Source organism: Trichosurus vulpecula, chromosome 9 (genome assembly GCF_011100635.1).
Source record: "Trichosurus vulpecula isolate mTriVul1 chromosome 9, mTriVul1.pri, whole genome shotgun sequence".
In the NCBI taxonomy this organism is placed as follows: domain Eukaryota; kingdom Metazoa; phylum Chordata; class Mammalia; order Diprotodontia; family Phalangeridae; genus Trichosurus; species Trichosurus vulpecula.
The window spans coordinates 78,194,452-78,212,097 of NC_050581.1; the positions used below are offsets into that span (position 1 = coordinate 78,194,452).

Sequence of the window (17,646 nt, forward strand, 5' to 3'; positions counted from 1 at the left end):
CGTCAGACATTTTACACCAAAGAGCTGTGCGACCCTGGGCAAGTCGCTTTATCTGCCTCAATGCTCTCCTATCAGTAAACATTTATTAAATGCCTACTATTTGTAAAATGAGTTTAAAAAAGTAGCCCCACCACTCACGGCTGCTGTAAGGATAAAACGGGATAATTGTAAAGCGTTCTGCAAGCTTTAAAGCGCTATAAGAACATGAGGAGATCGCTCGAGATCGGACTTGCATTTCTAAATTTATGAAAAGTTAACGTACTATCGGTTCCGCCCCCCTCGGAGGGGTCACTCCCCACTTTTCCTGGCTTCTCTCCGTGCCGAATCGAATAGGGGCTGTCCGCCGGAAGTGCCCGAGGCTCGCAGGAAGTGACGCCAGACCCCCTTTTTGCCTGGGGTTTCGTCAGCCGTTTCTTAGCAGTTTTCCTGCGGCGCTCGATCTGATAAGAGGTGCGTTCTGCCTCGTGCTCCCAGCATCCGAGCCTGGGAAAGCGGCCCAAGCGGGAGCGGTTTTCGCGGGGTCCCCCTTCGAGCTTCACGTGCCCCCTTTGTCCTCACGGAGAGCGGCGAGGGGTGGCCCTTCCGACCAACTCCGTTTTCTCCGATCCCCAGGTCTACGTCCCGCCCGGCCTGCCGTGTCCTGAGCGCCCGCCGCCATGTCGCGGTTTTTCACCACCGGCTCGGACAGCGAGTCCGAGTCCTCCCTGTCCGGGGAGGAGTCAGTGCCCAAGCCCGCGGGGGGCAACTACGGCAAACAGTGAGCGAGCCTCGGGGAGGCTGGGAAGCCTGAGAGGGCCGGCGAGGAGGGGGGAGGGGTGAGGGGATGCCTTGGGAAGAGCTGGGCCGGGGTGAGGTGCCCTGGGAAGAACAGCAGGGAAGGGGGGGGTGCATTAGGAAGAGCAGCAGGCCTCCGACGTGGCCCCGTCCGGTCCCTCTTTCGCCGTGGTGGGCCCTGCGCTAGCTAGGTACTTCCGGGAGAGAAACCAGATGTTTTGGAATCCCGGATTCTCAGGATGGCCTAGCTGGGTCTGTAGTCCTGGCCCCATTTGGCCCAGGAAGGAACCAGGACCCAGACTTGCTCGTTCGTGGCCGCACCAGGTCGGGCAGTCTCTAGTTCTTCAGCCTCCCAAGCCCGGTGTGCCTTTGTGGAGTAGGGAAAGGTTTTGCATGTGGGATGGAACATGAGGACCTTTTTGGACCTCTGCTAGCTACTACCACCACTTAGGGTGGCTGTGAGAGAAAGTGAAATGAATCTGAAGTATTACACGTGAGTGTAAGTCTGTATCCCTGCTGCGCATTGGGAGGATTAGACTTCTCCCGCAGTAAGTGCAATGGACGTTACTGATTAAGTGAATCCAAGAGGACCTATAAGGGATGGGAAGAAATTTGAGGGGAGAAGGAATCTGTCTTGTAACAAGCATCTGTTAAGGAGCTGTTGTGTGCCAGACGTAGGCGCTTGGAGATACAAAGAAATGCAAACAGCCCTTTCCCTCAAGCAGCTCGTATTCTACTGGGGGAAGCAATATATACACAGATAAATGACTTGAAGCAATTTCAGGAGCAGCAGAAGCATTAACAATTGGTGGAGGGGCCTCACGTAGGAGGTGGCATTCGAACTCAGCCGTGAGTAGGGCTAGAGATTACAGGAGACTGAGGTTAGGTGGTAGAGCTTTCTAGAGGACACAGCCTGTAAAAAAGCACAGGCAGAGTAGCCAGTGTCATGTAGGGGTACAACGAGTAAACCAGTTTGGCTGGGACATAAGAGTAAAGAGGAGAAGTATGTAACAAGTCTGGAAAGATGTGTTGTATCCAGGTTACTGAAAGGTTTAAATGCCAGATAGAAAAGTCTGAAGTTGATCCTAGTCACTAGAGAGCCGTTAAAGCTTCTTGAGCAGAGGAGTGACTGGGTGAAATTTGCTTTTAAGATTGTCAGTCGATTGTGGAAAGGAGACAGGCTGGATGTAGGGAGACCATTCAGAAGCCTGGCAGTTTATGTAAGGTGAAAAGGACCGGCGTGTAGACTGAGAGGACTGTATGTGGTATATTGTTAGGGAGATACGCAGTGGTGCTGGACTAGACTTGGCAACTGAAGGGATGTATAATGAGGAGTAATGAAGAGAGAAGACTCAGAGATGAAGGGCTTGAGTTGTGAACCTGGGTGACTAAAAGGATCCTACATAGATTTAGACATCTAAAGGACCTCAGAAAAAATCTAGGCCAACTCCTTTATTTTTACAGATGAGGAAACAGACTTAGGGAAGTTAAGGGACTCTGTCACACAGCTTATAAGCATCATCAGCGAGATTTGAACACAGGTCATCTGACTCCAAGTCAGTGCTTTTTTTCACCTGTATTGGGTGTTGGTATCTTGGCTAGAAATAAAGAAGTTAAAATCAAAGCCATAGGAGAGGACAAGATGACCAAGGAGAGAATTGTGCCTTGAAGGGGTGAGAATTTTAATTGACAGAGAAAAGAAATTGTATAAAGGATCAGGAAGAGTAAGAAGATTGGTTTGGCTGAACTATGGAGTTTGTGAAAGGGAAAATAGTGGCATGAGCTAGGGCTTGAAAAAGGTAGGCTGCTGACAGATTTTGGAAGGCCAAGGGAAGGAGTTTGTATTTTATCCTGAAGGAGAGACAAGTTACACTGGCCTTATTCTTGATTCATGATATTCTGACTCCCATATACTTGCACTGCATCTCCTGTGTTTGGAATGCTCTCCCCTCCTCTCACCTTTGCTTTCTAGCTTCCCTGACTTCAGGTTTTGTTTGTCTCAAATCCTGTCTTGTGAAGGAGGTTTTCTTCACTCTGAGATGAGCTTTTATTTTACACTGTATATGTGTTCATTGTACATAGTTATTTGTATGTGGTCTCTATTAGAATATGGGTTCTTGAGGACAGTGACTATTTGCCTTTCTTGTACTTCCAGCACGTAGTACAAGGTCTGGTTCATAGTAAGTGCTGAATTTATATTGACTGACCCACACATCCCCAAGATTTCTGCCCTCTTCCAGTGTATTCTAGGACTGGAAGGGACCTGAAAGGCTGAAATGAAATTGTGTTATAGAATGCTAGACTAGGAGAGAAGATGGCATTAGGGTTGTCAGTCTGGGTGACTGGGATGGTGGTGGTGCCCTTGATAGTAATAGGAAAATCAGAAGAGAGGTTTGCAGGGAAAGGAAATGCATGAGTTCTATTTTGGACATTTTGATGATGTGTGACTGTAGCTTAGGAGAAAAATTAAGACTGGATATTTAGATCTGGTTCATCTGAACCCATAGGAGCTGATGAGATAGTATAGATGGAAAAGAGAGAAGGACCGCCCAAGGTAGAACCTTGGGGAATACCCGCTGTTGGTAGACATGTTCTGGAGGAAGATCCAGTGCAGGAGACTGAAAGGGAAGTTGAAAGTTTACTTGCTGTTTTAGGGTTATTGCATTAGTCTGCTAGTGAGTCTTTCTTCCATCATTTTTATCCCTAGTTCCTTCTGCACACACTGTCATATTGGAAGATTGATATCACCCTTATGGTTAAAACCTTTCAATAGTGTCCTACTACTTGCTGTCCAAGCTTTACCTTGTCATTCAAGGCCCTTGCTGTCTGGCCCCAGATGACATTTCTAGTCTTATTGCACATTCTTCTTTTGTATCCTTCTGACCACCAGCTAGTCTAGACTATCCACTCTCCTGTGTGGGATATGTTCTTCATATCATATCTGGATAGAAGTCCAACCAGCTTTCCAAAATGCCACTTATTTCATGAAGCCTCTATTGACTTCAGCAGGAAGTGACCTCTCCTCTTCCTGAACAACAAACTGGCACTTTGTTTTTACCTCTCTTGTACCCGCTTAGTGTCCTTCAGTGTTCATTAATTTTGTACAATAGGTATTTGTGTGTATTGTAAGCTTTTCTGAGGGTAAGGACCATATCTTATTCATCTTTGTATGCCCCAGGATACCTAAAACAGGCCTTTGCATATTGTGGGCCTGATTTTTGGGGTGGGGGGGTGGGGTGATGAATGTAATAGCATATAATTCATGAGTCTACAGTGAAGAGAAAGTGTAGGATAGGTGAGCTTATGTAACTCTTCCTTTTTTCTTTCTGCCCCAATCAAAAGAATTGATATTTTCAGAACTTCTTTGAGCAAGGTCATCTATGATCAGTTTCTCCCCACAGGCCATTGCTGCTGAGCGAGGACGAGGAGGACACTAAGAGGGTTGTTCGAAGTGCCAAGGACAAAAGGTGAATATGGTAGTTATGGATAGGATCCTAAAGGAGTTTTTTCTATTGGTAGTTGATGGAGAAGATGGGGGACACCTGATTTTCTTATTCAGGGTTTGTAAAGGAATTGAAGGGTTTCTCTGTGACGATGGACCTCCTTCCTCCATCTTAGGTTTGAGGAGCTGACCAACCTTATTCGGACCATTCGGAATGCCATGAAAATTAGGGATGTCACGAAATGTCTTGAGGAATTTGAGCTTCTGGGAAAGGCATTTGGAAAAGCCAAGAGCATTGTGGACAAAGAGGGTGTCCCCCGATTCTACATCCGCATCCTGGCTGACCTGGAGGACTATCTCAATGAGGTTTGAGGCCAGGGTGGGGATTTTAGTTTGACCAAAGAAACTCAAGAACTGGGATGCTGTTTCTGCCCTGGGGCAGAGATTGAGAAACCACCTCATCCCTACCTTCTTGCCCCCTTGTTTCAAACTTTGATTGTCCTTATCCTTTCACTTTTATTTCTGGTCCCTTAGCTGTGGGAGGACAAGGAAGGGAAGAAGAAGATGAACAAGAACAACGCAAAGGCTCTGAGCACCTTGCGTCAGAAGATCCGCAAATATAATCGGGATTATGAGGCCCAGATCACCAGTTATAAGCAGGTCAGGATGATTGCAGTGTGCTGCAGTGTTCTGCGCTCATTTCCTTCATTAAGCATTTGTGGAGTGGCAGTATGCCAGCATCATGCCGGGCGTTGGATTAGACCAGATGACAGACAGGCAGGACTGGGGAGCTAGAGCGTGGCACAAAGCAGCATTGGCTCATGGGTATAGTTTATTGGGGTGAATGGAGCCAGATGTTTTCACGGGGTGGCACATCCCTCACTCTGCTGTTTTCCACCTCCAGAACCCTGAGCAGTCTGCAGATGAGGATGCTGAGAAAAATGAGGAGGACTCAGAAGGTAAGAGTGAAGCAGATTGGAAAGAAAGAAGGCAGAAGTTGGGAGGTGGGGTCCTTAACTTTGGTTTCTTTGTTGTTCCATAGTCTTGTTCCTACTTGTTTAACCTCACTTGGATTTCCTTTCCAGGTTCTTCCTCTTCAGATGAGGATGAGGATGGTCTCAGTGCGACAAGTTTCCTGAAGAAGAAGTCTGAGGCACCATCTGGGGAAAGTCGAAAGTTCCTCAAGAAGATGGAGGTGAGATCTAGGGGAGAAGAAGGGAACAAAGGTGGTCTGCCTGCTGGAGGTCAGAGTTGGGTCCATGGAGAAGCCTTATAAAATTTTGTTCCACATACTGGAAACTACATGAAAATGTCAGAAATATCCTTGCCACTTTCTAATTGTGTACCGATTTTTGTCATCTCCTGTTGTACCTTCCTTAAGGATGAAGATGAGGACTCTGAGGATTCAGATGATGATGAAGACTGGGGTTCAGATTCTACTTCCTCAGACTCTGACTCAGAGGAGGAGGATGGGAAATATACTGTCTTGGCTTCCAAGTTCCTTAAAAAGTGAGTGAAGCAAGGGAAGTTGTGGAGCCAAGTGAGATTAGTTTCAAAATTGAATACTTTGATTATGGAGCCCTATACTGCCTTTCTGTCTCCTATTGGAAGTACGATATCAAGGCAGTTCCACAGGAATAATGTTATGTGAAAAATCGAACTTCTGCAATGATAAATTAACCATATTACTGTGAGAGAATGTTTTCCTATGCACTTGTGTAGGGCATATCTGTTAGTAAGTAGCTTGTTGTTCAGGTCCTGGTTCCTTTTGTGGTTCCTAGAGCCTAGAATTAGGTCGGTAGAGAGAAGGGAAGCTGAGGCATGGTAGAATAGCAGAACTGAGAGTTGAGGCTCTCGGGGCACCAGGTCTAATTTCACATCTTTACCTGGTGACTCCCCTTGCAGAGAGAGCACCACGGAGAAAAAGGTGACAGAGAAGAAGCGAGAGGACAAAGCCAAGAAAAAGAATAACCGAAAATCCAAGCGCCCAGATGAGGAGGAGGAGGATGAAAATGAAGGAGGGGAGTGGGAGAGGGTTCGAGGAGGGGCACCACTCGTCAAGGTGAGGTTTTCAGGGCTGATGTGCAGTATATGGGAAGTTGTGGGTATTAATAAGGGGGTGATGGGGGAGTCTAAAAATACTGTCAAGGCAATGAAGGGTGGGAATTCTGTTGAAGAGGGTATTTTGATGGCCTTGGGTGTGACGGGGGCATGTGTTGCCTAGGAGAAGCCTAAAATGTTTGCCAAGGGAACAGAGATTACCCATGCAATTGTAGTCAAGAAGCTGAATGAGATCCTCCAAGCTCGTGGCAAGAAAGGAACTGACCGGTGAGGCCCACCACACAGAGGAAGGGTTGGTGGGAGGGAGCTTTATTCACCAAAGTGATGCTGGCAGGAAAAGTGGGAGGCTAGAGCCCATGGGAAGGAAGAGGTGTTTTGTTGGTTTGGGCTCTGAGGTTCATCCTTTAAACTTCCTTCTTTTCTGTCCTTCCACAGTGCAGCCCAAATTGAGCTGCTGCAACTGCTGGTTCAGATCACGGCAGAAAACAATCTAGGTGAAGGAGTGATTGTTAAGATCAAATTCAACATCATCGCTTCCCTGTATGACTACAACCCCAACCTGGCCACATACATGAAGGTGAGGCTGAAAGTATTTGGGGCTTTGAGGAAAGAGCATTTAAAATTTGGCTGTGGAGACTTTGCTGCTGTATGAATACCAGGAAGAACAGAAAAGCACAATCGTATTTGTATAAGCTGTTTTTAAAAAGTGCTTAAAGCAGGGGGTATTACAAGGACGAAAGTTCTTAAAAGGAAGGAAACTGGGTTCGGACTCTGTATATTCATGTGTGCCTTAACCTCTTTTTTCCCCCCCCACTTCTTGGCAGCCAGAGATGTGGCAGAAGTGCTTAGACTGTATCAATGAATTGATGGACATCTTATTTGCAAATCCTAATATCTTTGTTGGAGAGAATATCTTGGAAGAGAGTGAGAACCTATCCAACTTTGAGCAGGTAAATTAGGAAAAGGAGAATGAGAAACTGGCAGGGGATGGGAGACAGGAAAAGTAACTTCAATTGAGGTAGAGACCTGGTGGGTCTTGTTCTTGGATTGGAATTTACTACTTTAAGCTACTGCTACGCCTTCTTTCTTCCTACCTCAGCCACTTCGTGTTCGTGGTTGTATCCTAACTCTGGTGGAAAGGATGGATGAAGAATTTACCAAGATCATGCAGAACACAGATCCTCATTCCCAAGGTGAGATTAGACAGATGTGCTTAGGGCAGGCCTGCACAACATATGACCTGTGGGCTGCTTGTGGCCTGAGGGTGATATGTTGTCCAGGCCTGTATTTACATCCTCTACATGCTTTGGGGGCTGAAGGTTGTGCAGGCCTAGCTTAGAGTAACTGGAGTACACGAAAATGATGTAAAATGCTGCCAGATATCACTGCCTTCCTCTCAAATGGATAAAATCAGAGCTTGAAATTTATATTTGCTATTAGGGGCCACAATTTTCTGTTTGGCTGGTGGAAATAATTGTTGATTGCTGTCTTGTTTGGTGAATGAGTGAGTAGCATCATCACCAACAAACATGGTTTGTCTGATAGATGGCTTTGCCCTAGTGATTAGTCTGTTGTAGAAGTTTACTGGTGACTGATCAAATCAAATATTGATTGCTTTCGTATTCACGAGGCTCTGAGGGAGAGATACAAAAAAAATACAACGGTCCCTGAATTTTAGGAACTAGGGAGAAAAAAAAGACCTGCACAAATAACCAAAATATAAAGCTCTATTTAAATGCAGCACGGGGGCTACCAGTAGTTAGCTTTGTAATGGTTCCGAGGAGGGAGTGATTTTTTTATTTTCCTGTGTGGGTTGATGAGGGAAGGTTTCAAAAGTACAGGTGGTGACATTTGAAACTGGACCTTGAAAGTAAGATTTCAATACATGTATATGGTTAATCTTTAAGCATTCATTCCCTGACATTTGAGGAACTTTCAGCCTAATAGGGGAAATCGAATACAAATACAGGTATATACAAAATGCTGGGAGATGAGGAAAGACTTTATGTAGGTCATGCTTGAGCTGAGCTTTGAAGGAAGGAATCTAGGGACTCTATAGCAAGGCAGGGATTGCATTCCAGCATGTGCAGAGGTCTGGAGAAAAGAGAAGTTGGGAGAAACCAAAAGGCAGCCAGTTTGATTTGGACCAGAGTATTGTATAAATTCTCAAAATTGATATTTGTTTTACTTTATTGAGTAAAGTAAAACATTTTTACTATTAATGAATGGAAAGTAGTAGGAAAGCAAAAAAAAAAAACAAAACAAACTATGCTACCTACCTAATGTTCAGTTATCCCCATGTAAAATGGTGAGAGGGCAGCTAGATGGCACAGTGGATAGAGTGCTAGGCCTGGTCACTTAGCTCCATTTGAATCCCAATGGGCTTCATCAAAGCCTGGTTTTCTAGTACTTATTTCAGGAAATCATAAATGAAACTACTTGGGCAAAAGAGTGAATCGTTCCCAGTTTTTTTTTAATGATAGAATAAATAAATAGGGAAGAGAAAAAAAAATCCAGCCTGTAAATCCCAAGATATTTCATGAGGATTCGGTGATCAAAATTTATATACCTTTGGGTAGGGCACCCATAGATAAGGGTATGATTCCCTATGTGGGCAAAGGAAGAGGAGGGAGAAGAGGGAGGAAGGAAGGAAGGAGCAGCATTGCCCAACTTGAACTGGTCACTTAGATCCCACGGTGGGTCAGCCACTACTACTTGCAGATTGTTATTTGTCCTTCGTTATCAAAAAACAATGACATCAGGAAGGTGATGTCTTGACTTGCAAGTGAATTGATTTAAGTGAGGCAAGGCTGTGCATTGTCACCAGCCTCGCTTTCCTCCAGAGCCATCTGGATCCAGTGGCAAGATAACAGATCAGGACGACTGGGCAGTGGAGGGGTAATTTGGAAAGGCAGGCCCAGGGCTGGAAGGCCATGTGGCAACAGGACTAAGGCTGGACTAGAAGGCAAGAATGCCTGGACTCACGTATGCCTCTGAAATTTACCATTTCATCATGTTCAGATCACTTAACCCTCTTGGAGGCTTAATTTTCTCATCTGTGACATGGAGTTAATGATAGTTTCCTTCACAGGGTTGTTGAAATATCAAATCAGATAAGGGGATATAAAGCACTTTTTGAATCTTAAAAGGGTTTAAGTTGCTATTGTCACTATGAGATCTCTAGGGTTGAAAAAACATTTTTTCTATACACCAGAATATGTGGAGCATCTCAAGGATGAGGCACGTGTCTGTGCCATCATAGAGCGTGTTCAGCGCTACCTGCAGGAAAAAGGAACAACTGAAGAGATCTGCCGGATCTACCTTCGCCGTGTGCTCCATACCTACTACAAGTTTGACTATAAGGCCCATCAGCGGCAGCTTGCTCCCCCTGAAGGGTCCTCAAAGGTACAAGGGCTTGGGAGAAAAGACCCTCAGGAAGTTTGGGCTATTGACGTTCACATTTATCATTGAGGGAGACCCATCTTGTGGGATGAATGAGGAATAGACTTTGATGATAGGTCTTTTTTGGAATTGCTGGGAAATCTAGTGCTTATGAGGATGATGCTGAGAAACCATGCTGTGCCTGGGATTTTTAAAGTTTCTGTTATTCTGACCCACAGCCATGTTCCTTGTTCTCCCTTCCAGTCAGAGCAAGATCAGGCTGAAAATGAAGGGGAGGATTCAGCCGTACTGATGGAGAGGCTGTGCAAGTACATATATGCCAAGGATCGGACAGACAGAATTCGGACATGTGCAATTCTCTGCCACATCTACCACCATGCTCTTCACTCTCGCTGGTACCAGGCTCGGGACCTCATGCTCATGAGCCACCTACAGGACAACATTCAGCATGCAGACCCTCCTGTGCAGGTGGGAGGGTAGCAGAGGGCAAGGGCAGGTTTTTTAAAGGGACACTCAGGATGTATCCAGAATCAGTTCCTGTGGTTGGAGAGAGGGGTCCAGAGATCCATGAGTTCAGGAGAGGGAAGAGCCCGCTCTGGGTTCCTCCCTAGTTACAGACTGGTTTAACCAGAAGAACTACCAGTCTGGCTCATCAACATTTAAGTTAGAGACTCAGAGTCTATCTTCATGTCTTTGATGCTCTGGTTTTCTCATTAATCAAGAAACATGGAGTGACTGCTAAGTGCTCTGGGGAATGCACAGACCTTGCACTTGAGGCACGTGGTCTACTTGGGGAGCCAAGAATGTAAAATAAGCCGTCCTTGGTTTTAGGGCTCTCTGGACTGGGTCAACTTCATCAGAATTTCAGGTTTTTCTTGGAACACATCCAGGGGATCTTGCCTTTAGCAATGGAACTCTTGCTTTTCATTACTTTTTGCTGATTATTGAACTCAAAAAATAGTATATAAAATTTCTTTGATCTTCTTCATCTCGGAGTACACATACACTCATCACCCCTGAGGGCACATACTTTAGACTACAAAAGCATTTCAAACAAACTCAGAGATGATATGTCAGATCAGTAAGGTTGTTAGTAGGATGTATTAAAACTAAATTCCAAACCGAATCTTACTTCTGGCTCTAGCTGCCTAGATTTTTGCTTGTCCTGTGCCCCTCTTTAGGTCTTAGAGTTTCCAGCCCTATTCATGGCCTCCTAAGTGAATGGTATTTTTTTGCCCCAAAATATCCTTTTATAGCTTTAACCGTTCAAGGGATATGTGACATATTTTTTGCTCCAAAATATTCTTTTGTGGCTCTAACCATTCAAGTGATCAAGTGGGTGTTAAGCACAAATAAAAATGCTCATCCCTGCAGGCTACTTACTGACTTGGAAAACCACTTATTAACATTTATGTTGTATTCTAAGTTCTTTGAAATTTGAAGTGTGGCTACCTATAAAAAACAAAGTGGTCTTTGCAGATGCTAGGTCAACCTACTAAAATATTTTACCTCATGATATGCTTGAAATGCAAAATTAATAACGCTATTACATTAACCACAATATTTATGGAAAAATACATTCTAAAGCTCTAATTTCATGCACTAGTTGCACATCTCAGCCTTTTCTAGTGGTACTGGCTTCTCTGGCAACAGCATCTGTGGTCAGGGTAGATACTTTTACACACCTCTCCAACTGCATAGGGGAAGTGACCTCTCTTGGTTTAGAAGTCATTCATTCCCTGACATTCTGAATTGGGCTACAAGATGTATATTTTGTGGGAGGAGGTGTGGGGTGTAGTCAGGACTTGGAATTCTTCACTGATAGTTTTATGAACCATTTGTAAGATAGTTTGTTCAGCACAGTTCAAGTCAGGGATTCTTTTTTTTTTGAGGGTGGAAGGCAGGGCAATTGGCGTTAAGTGACTTGCCCAGGGTCACACAGCTAGTGTGTCAAGTGTCTCTGAGGCCAGATTTGAACTCGGGTCCTCCTGACTCCAGGGCTGGTACTCTATTCACTGTGCCACCTAGCTGCTCCAAGTCAGGAATTCTTAGATATATTTCAGTATGCCTGGGCTCCATGGGCTTCATCAGACTGCCAAAGAGTTCAGGACACAGAAAAGGTGAAGACTCCCTGGTGTAGTGGGAAGAGAGTCATAGTTGGAGAAGTTGACCCAGGTTTGATTTTGAGCTCAAATACGTAGTAGCTCTGGGGATAAGGTCACTTCTTTCTGAACTTCAGTTTCCTCATTTGTAAAATAGGGATAATAATACTGCAGATGGTGATTGTCAGGAGAGGGCTGTGTAGGTGCGAGGTGTCAGAAGTACTGGAGGATTGGGATAGGGTGAGTGTTCAGTCTTCAGACAGGCTTTGTGCTATAGAAGGAAGGGGAAGAAGCTAGAATAAATAGGCCTCTGTCCTTGGCACACTCAGCCTGTTGATCTGCTGAACAAAAGCTAGTCTCACATGTAGGAAGACCCAACTTCAAATCCAGTCTCTGGCACATGCTGTCTTTGCGACCCTCAGCAAGTCACTTACCCCAGCCAGTGCCTTGACCTGCATTGATCCGAGGGAGCTTCTTCACCTGGGAGTTACCAAGACTGATGACAGCACAGGTCCAAGTCTTTATCCCTGTTCTTCAGTAACTGAGTCCTGGGTTCACACTGTTTTGTGAAACTGCAGTTTATTCTTAACAGTTTAAGTTGGATGTTATTTGTGGGAACTCCCATGTCTCCTTTTCCTTTTAATAGGCTGTATTTTTCTCTCCTCCTAGATCCTTTATAACCGTACCATGGTGCAGTTGGGCATCTGTGCTTTCCGCCAGGGCCTAACCAAAGATGCACACAATGCCTTGCTGGACATTCAGTCTAGTGGCCGTGCTAAGGAGCTGCTGGGGCAGGGTCTACTGCTCAGGAGCCTGCAGGAGCGAAACCAGGAGCAGGAGAAGGTAGAGCGTCGACGTCAGGTGCCCTTCCACTTGCACATCAACCTGGAGCTGCTTGAATGTGTCTATTTGGTATCTGCCATGCTTTTGGAGATCCCATACATGGCAGCCCATGAAAGTGATGCTCGGAGGCGCATGATCAGTAAACAGTTCCATCACCAACTTCGAGTGGGCGAGCGGCAGCCCTTGCTTGGTGAGCTATAGCATCTTGGGGTATTTATTTGGTTGTGGTCTTTTAAACATTGCATTGCAGCAGAAAGTTCTCCCTGAATGAACTCACCTAATGTTAAGAGTGAAAAGGACCTTTATAGATAGTCTCTTCTCATTTTATAAATGAAGCGGGGAGTGATTTATTTACCTCAGGTGATACAGCTAGTTAGTTACAGCTAGTTAGGGGCAGCATCAGTACTGGAACCTCGGTTTTTCCATAATAAATGGAAGGACCTATCCTGCTTCTAGAAGTTCTGCACCTTTAAATGTTGTCCTAGGCCTCATTTTAACCACCTGTCCAATTCTCTAGGTCCGCCTGAGTCAATGAGGGAACATGTAGTAGCAGCATCTAAAGCCATGAAGATGGGTGACTGGAAGACTTGCCACAGCTTTATTATTAATGAGAAGATGAATGGAAAAGTTTGGGACTTGTTCCCCGAGGCCAACAAAGTCCGTACCATGCTAGTTAGGTAAGAATGGAAATGAGGAGACCTTGATGTGCTGGTGCTAGACAGAGGGAAGGGAGCACCAAGGGCTGTGGGAGTGGTGGGGAGAGTGGAAGAAAAGAGCCTGTACTTAGTCACTTTCTTCTTTTTCCCCCCACAGAAAGATCCAGGAAGAATCATTGCGTACTTACCTTTTCACCTATAGCAGTGTCTACGACTCTATTAGGTTTGAGGGTATAGGGTTTCTGTGCCTTGGGAGGGGAAAGGGACTAGGCTTAGTTGATTAATGGCCTTGCATTTTTTCCTCCTTTTCCAGCATGGAGACCTTGTCTGATATGTTCCAGCTGGACCTGCCCACCGTTCATTCCATCATCAGCAAAATGATCATTAGTGAGGAGCTTATGGTAAGGCAGGAAGGAAGGTGGTAGATCTTAAGGGAGGGAGCAGCAGTTCTTTTCAGAGGAAAGAAACCAGAGTAAGGGAGATGGATATCACTCTGACTCTGACTAATCCCATCCATTTATTTCCTTCTGTGCTCCCCAAACTAAGGCCTCTCTGGACCAGCCAACACAGACAGTGGTGATGCACCGCACTGAGCCCACTGCACAGCAGAACTTGGCCCTGCAGCTGGCAGAAAAACTGGGTAGTTTGGTGGAAAACAATGAGCGTGTCTTCGACCACAAGCAGGGCACCTATGGAGGTTATTTTAGAGGTGAGACTCCTCCCTTATCTTCTGCCCTTTACACTCCCACCTCCATTCACTCTCTTGGCTCTGGCATTACTGTTCAATTTTTTTCTATTTTGACCTTTTTCTCTTCCCTCTCCAGATCAGAAAGATGGCTACCGAAAAAATGAGGGAGGCTACATGCGTCGGGGAGGCTACCGCCAACAGCAGTCACAGACTTCCTACTGACCCCTATCAAGGCATGCTACCCCTGAAATGTAACTTCCATGCAGAGTAATTAAAAGTCTATATTGTATTGACACGATTCTGGAAGTGAGCAGTGTGGTCATAACCAGCGTGGATTTTGTTCATTGGAGTGGAGTTCCTTTATGAACTTGGATAAAGTCACTCACTAGTGGTTCAGGCACGGGACTGGAATGTCCACAGACTAGGCCTGCCTGATGGAAGCGCCAAAAGTTTGCAAGCTATTTTGGGTGTAATGTCTTGAAGGAGGCATAGGTCAGGATCATGTTAGAGTGGGGGTAAGCCAAAGGAGAGCACTGGTCTTTGTGTATACTGAACTCCAGGGAATTTGTGTAGAGCAAACTACCTAATGGGAAGAAAGTAATTTAGTCTTCTAGGTGCCTGCTTTAGTGCTGGCCAGCTTAACTATGTTTGGGCCATTAACATTAATGTTCATTGAAAGAGTACTCACAATCTCTGTATATGTTTCAAGTCAGTTCATCAGACACTAAGTGCCAGCTCTGTAGCTGTGTGCCCAAACAGTTCTGATGTGATATACAAGTGACACGTTCTCTGCCTGTGATTTTGCCTGGAGATGATTAGTATGTACATGAAATATTTAGGAGAGATCAGGAAGTGGAAGGGAATTCCATGGATTGGATATGTTAAGAGAAGGTGGGCTGTGACTTGTACCTTTTATTCCATGAAATATTTTGAAGAATTGGTCAGTATCATCCTGAGATGAGGTGGAAGCTAACTGTTCTTGCACTATGCACTTGTGTCACAGGTATCCACAGCAGTTGGAGCGTGGGGGAGGTGTAGAACACAGCATAGTTCTGCCTCTTCGAGATGTCCCTCCTTAGAGCTTTCTTCCGTTAATTATGAAAGTAGAAAGGACCCTACTGTACATGTTGCTTCTCATTCTTACGCTTGCTTCTGTTTTTAATTTTGGTCATTTAGTGACCCCATTTCTAAATGGCATAATGCTAGGCTTTTACTTGACTTAAGGGCTCTGGACCTGAGGACTGGTGCATGTAGAGGTTACTAGTCAATAATGAGCATTCCCTTCTCTCTGATCATGCATCCAAGATCAAGTAATCTATGGTTGTGCAGAGCAAGGGCTACTTGGGCAAGGGAAACCCACCTTACCACGCTGACTATTATCCTGTGAGGATCCCTGACCTCTTATTTCCCAGTACATACCTCACCCTCTCAGAGAACCTTCTCATAACAAAGGAGTTTAAAAAACACAACACTTAGCAAAATTAAGTCTATGAACTAAGTCTGCCATTATATGCGGAATTGCACATCCATAGCTGAGGGGGAGCCATTCTCAGATCTTTTCTTTGGAGCTAAGTTTGGCTTGATCTACTTTCCAGGGTCCTCTGACCATCTAGCTGGAAACTTCAGTGGGACCCTTGAGTTACTTCCCAAGAGAGCACTGGAGTTGGAGTCAGGAGATTAGAGTTCAGGTCTTGGTCTTTTTAGTCCCGTGAGCAAGCTCCTTAATCTCTTTGGGTTTCACTTTCCACATGTGTAAAATAGCCACATTGACCATATCTTCGAAATCCCTTTGAGTATAAATACAGGTGAAGTAGTTAGTTGTGCTGAGGAAACAAAAATGAATAAGAGAGCTTGGGCCATCATATTGCTGGTCAAGATATGGGTAGAAATAACTTGCAATCAAATTGGCTCAGTAGGAATTCAGAAGAGGGAGAGATCACTTCTAGCTAAGGGAGTCACTGATGGGCTTCATGGAACATTTGAACTGGGCCTTAAAGATAACAAGGATCCTTTTATAGTTATATCAAATTAAAATGGCTTAACTGTGAGTTTGGCTAGATGACCTCTCAGAGAAGGTGTCCTCAGAATCATCTAATCTTAAAATGACTTTTGAGGGATGGGATTGGTGTGATGTGGGAAGGCTTCCTGGAGGAGTGGTTTAACTGAGCCTTGAAGGATTTCCATGTTGAATTTATCTCTGAAGGGCAAAAATGTAGGACCAGTTTTATTGGTACATAGATTTCCTTACAGAAATAACATGAAGGTGAGTAGCACAAGTATCCTCCCCATTTTACTGATTAGGAAAACAAATGAGGATATTTGTCTGTGCTTGGTCATAAGCATTGAAACTAAGATTATGACTCAGATGTTCTGAAGTCAGATGTTAACTACCACTACATCATACTGTCTAGGTGGAAGTTAGAGGACATTTTTGTTATAGGAAACAATCTAAGGCTAAGTAAAACTATCCTCAAATGAATTAGGTTGCCTCATTACCTAGCGACCTCCCCATAATTTCCAGTAAAAACTGCATAATTGATGTTTATATAATAAGATACACAAGTGTTTCATATAACCTTATACAAATATTATTAACCTGTTTATAGATGAAGAAACTCAGGTTACTTGAGGGATATGTTTGCCCATGGCCACAGCTATCAAGTGTCCTCGGCAGGATTCAAATCTAGATTACTTAACCTAGTTCCGGTGTTCTAGCCATCACATCATAACTTAACTACTACCTATTAAGAGATGCTGCCATGTACTTGGAAATGTTAAGTTGTTGGAGTAGATGATTATTTAGTATCTTCAAGCTCCAAACTCCACACTTTTCCATGTAGCTTATATTTGGCAAGGAAAGGAAATAGGCTTATATTTTGCAAGAGTGGGGGAGCCAAGACCACACATATATATAGCTAGAGGCTGACTGAAAACCAGACTTCCAAGACGTGATAATCATTAATACTTACTTGTGTGTAGCTCACAGGATAGAATAGTGAGTCTTGGTTTTTGTCTTAAGTAAAACCAAGGAACACACTGAATCCTTAAATTACATATTAAACCAGAGTAACCTCTTGAGTGTTGGAAATAAGTATCACAGATTCCATTGATCATCTTGTATTATGTCAGCATGATGCCCATCCCAACTGAACCAAGTGTAGTCACAGCAGCAATTAATCATGGATCCATGTCAACAGACAGGTCCCAGGAAACAAGCTGTGCTGCTCCTGTCCAGTAGGTCTCCAAGAGAAATGGCCAGTTTGGTTAAGTGGCATCAGTAGTGGGTAAAGTTTGAGGAAAAATCCAGTGGATAGGTAAATGCTCTGTGGTTAAAAGGGTGGACTGGATTCTTCTGAACAAGCTGACAAAGTGCTTCAAACTCTTTGTCTCTGTGTCATGGAAAATAAGCATTAGGTTACAGTCCAATGGCGTAAGCACTTCTGCTGTGCTGCTCGGGTCAATCACATCCTTGGAGACCTCTCTCCCTTCCTCACCTGGACTAGGGTTAACCCGCAGATCTGTTCATTTTTGGGGAGGATGGACTCCGAGTCATCTTCGGAGGCGGAAGCCGTCTTGGTTATTCCAGTTGGGGTCATCTGTGTCTTCTGCTAGAACCCTCTGGATGTGGATGCGGGTGTAGATATACCAACCACAAAAGAAGAGGAACAGCAGTAAAAA

At 44.6% G+C, this 17,646-nt stretch overlaps 1 protein-coding gene across 2 annotated transcripts; it reads left to right on the forward strand.

The window, feature by feature from the left end:
* Nucleotides 1-363: 363 nt before the first annotated feature.
* LOC118831085 (eukaryotic translation initiation factor 3 subunit C-like protein) lies at nucleotides 364-14,278 on the forward strand. 2 transcript variants are annotated; one of them, XM_036738243.1, is made up of 21 exons: nucleotides 364-450; nucleotides 613-757; nucleotides 4,176-4,241; nucleotides 4,393-4,582; nucleotides 4,751-4,876; nucleotides 5,121-5,175; nucleotides 5,302-5,411; nucleotides 5,598-5,725; nucleotides 6,122-6,278; nucleotides 6,441-6,544; nucleotides 6,713-6,854; nucleotides 7,102-7,227; nucleotides 7,377-7,470; nucleotides 9,492-9,682; nucleotides 9,923-10,147; nucleotides 12,451-12,814; nucleotides 13,142-13,301; nucleotides 13,438-13,503; nucleotides 13,594-13,681; nucleotides 13,827-13,989; nucleotides 14,105-14,278. In XM_036738243.1, the coding sequence occupies exons 2-21, from the start codon at nucleotides 657-659 to the stop codon at nucleotides 14,188-14,190; spliced, it is 2,742 nt and encodes a 913-aa protein (XP_036594138.1). In that variant the 5' UTR covers nucleotides 364-450; nucleotides 613-656; the 3' UTR covers nucleotides 14,191-14,278. The 2 variants fall into 2 exon arrangements, with proteins under 2 accessions (XP_036594138.1, XP_036594139.1); XM_036738244.1 differs by having other exon boundaries at nucleotides 6,447-6,544.
* The last annotated feature ends 3,368 nt before the right edge of the window (nucleotides 14,279-17,646 follow it).

What these genes read in the sequence shown, in the direction of transcription:
- LOC118831085 (XM_036738243.1), top strand. Translation starts at nt 657, where the DNA reads ATGTCGCGGTTTTTCACCACCGGCTCGGACAGCGAGTCCGAGTCCTCC. An exon ending in AAATGAGGAGGACTCAGAAG is followed by an intron (nt 5,176 to 5,301) that starts GTAAGAGTGAAG and finishes TTTCCTTTCCAG; the next exon opens with GTTCTTCCTCTTCAGATGAG. An exon ending in CGAGCGGCAGCCCTTGCTTG is followed by an intron (nt 12,815 to 13,141) that starts GTGAGCTATAGC and finishes CCAATTCTCTAG; the next exon opens with GTCCGCCTGAGTCAATGAGG.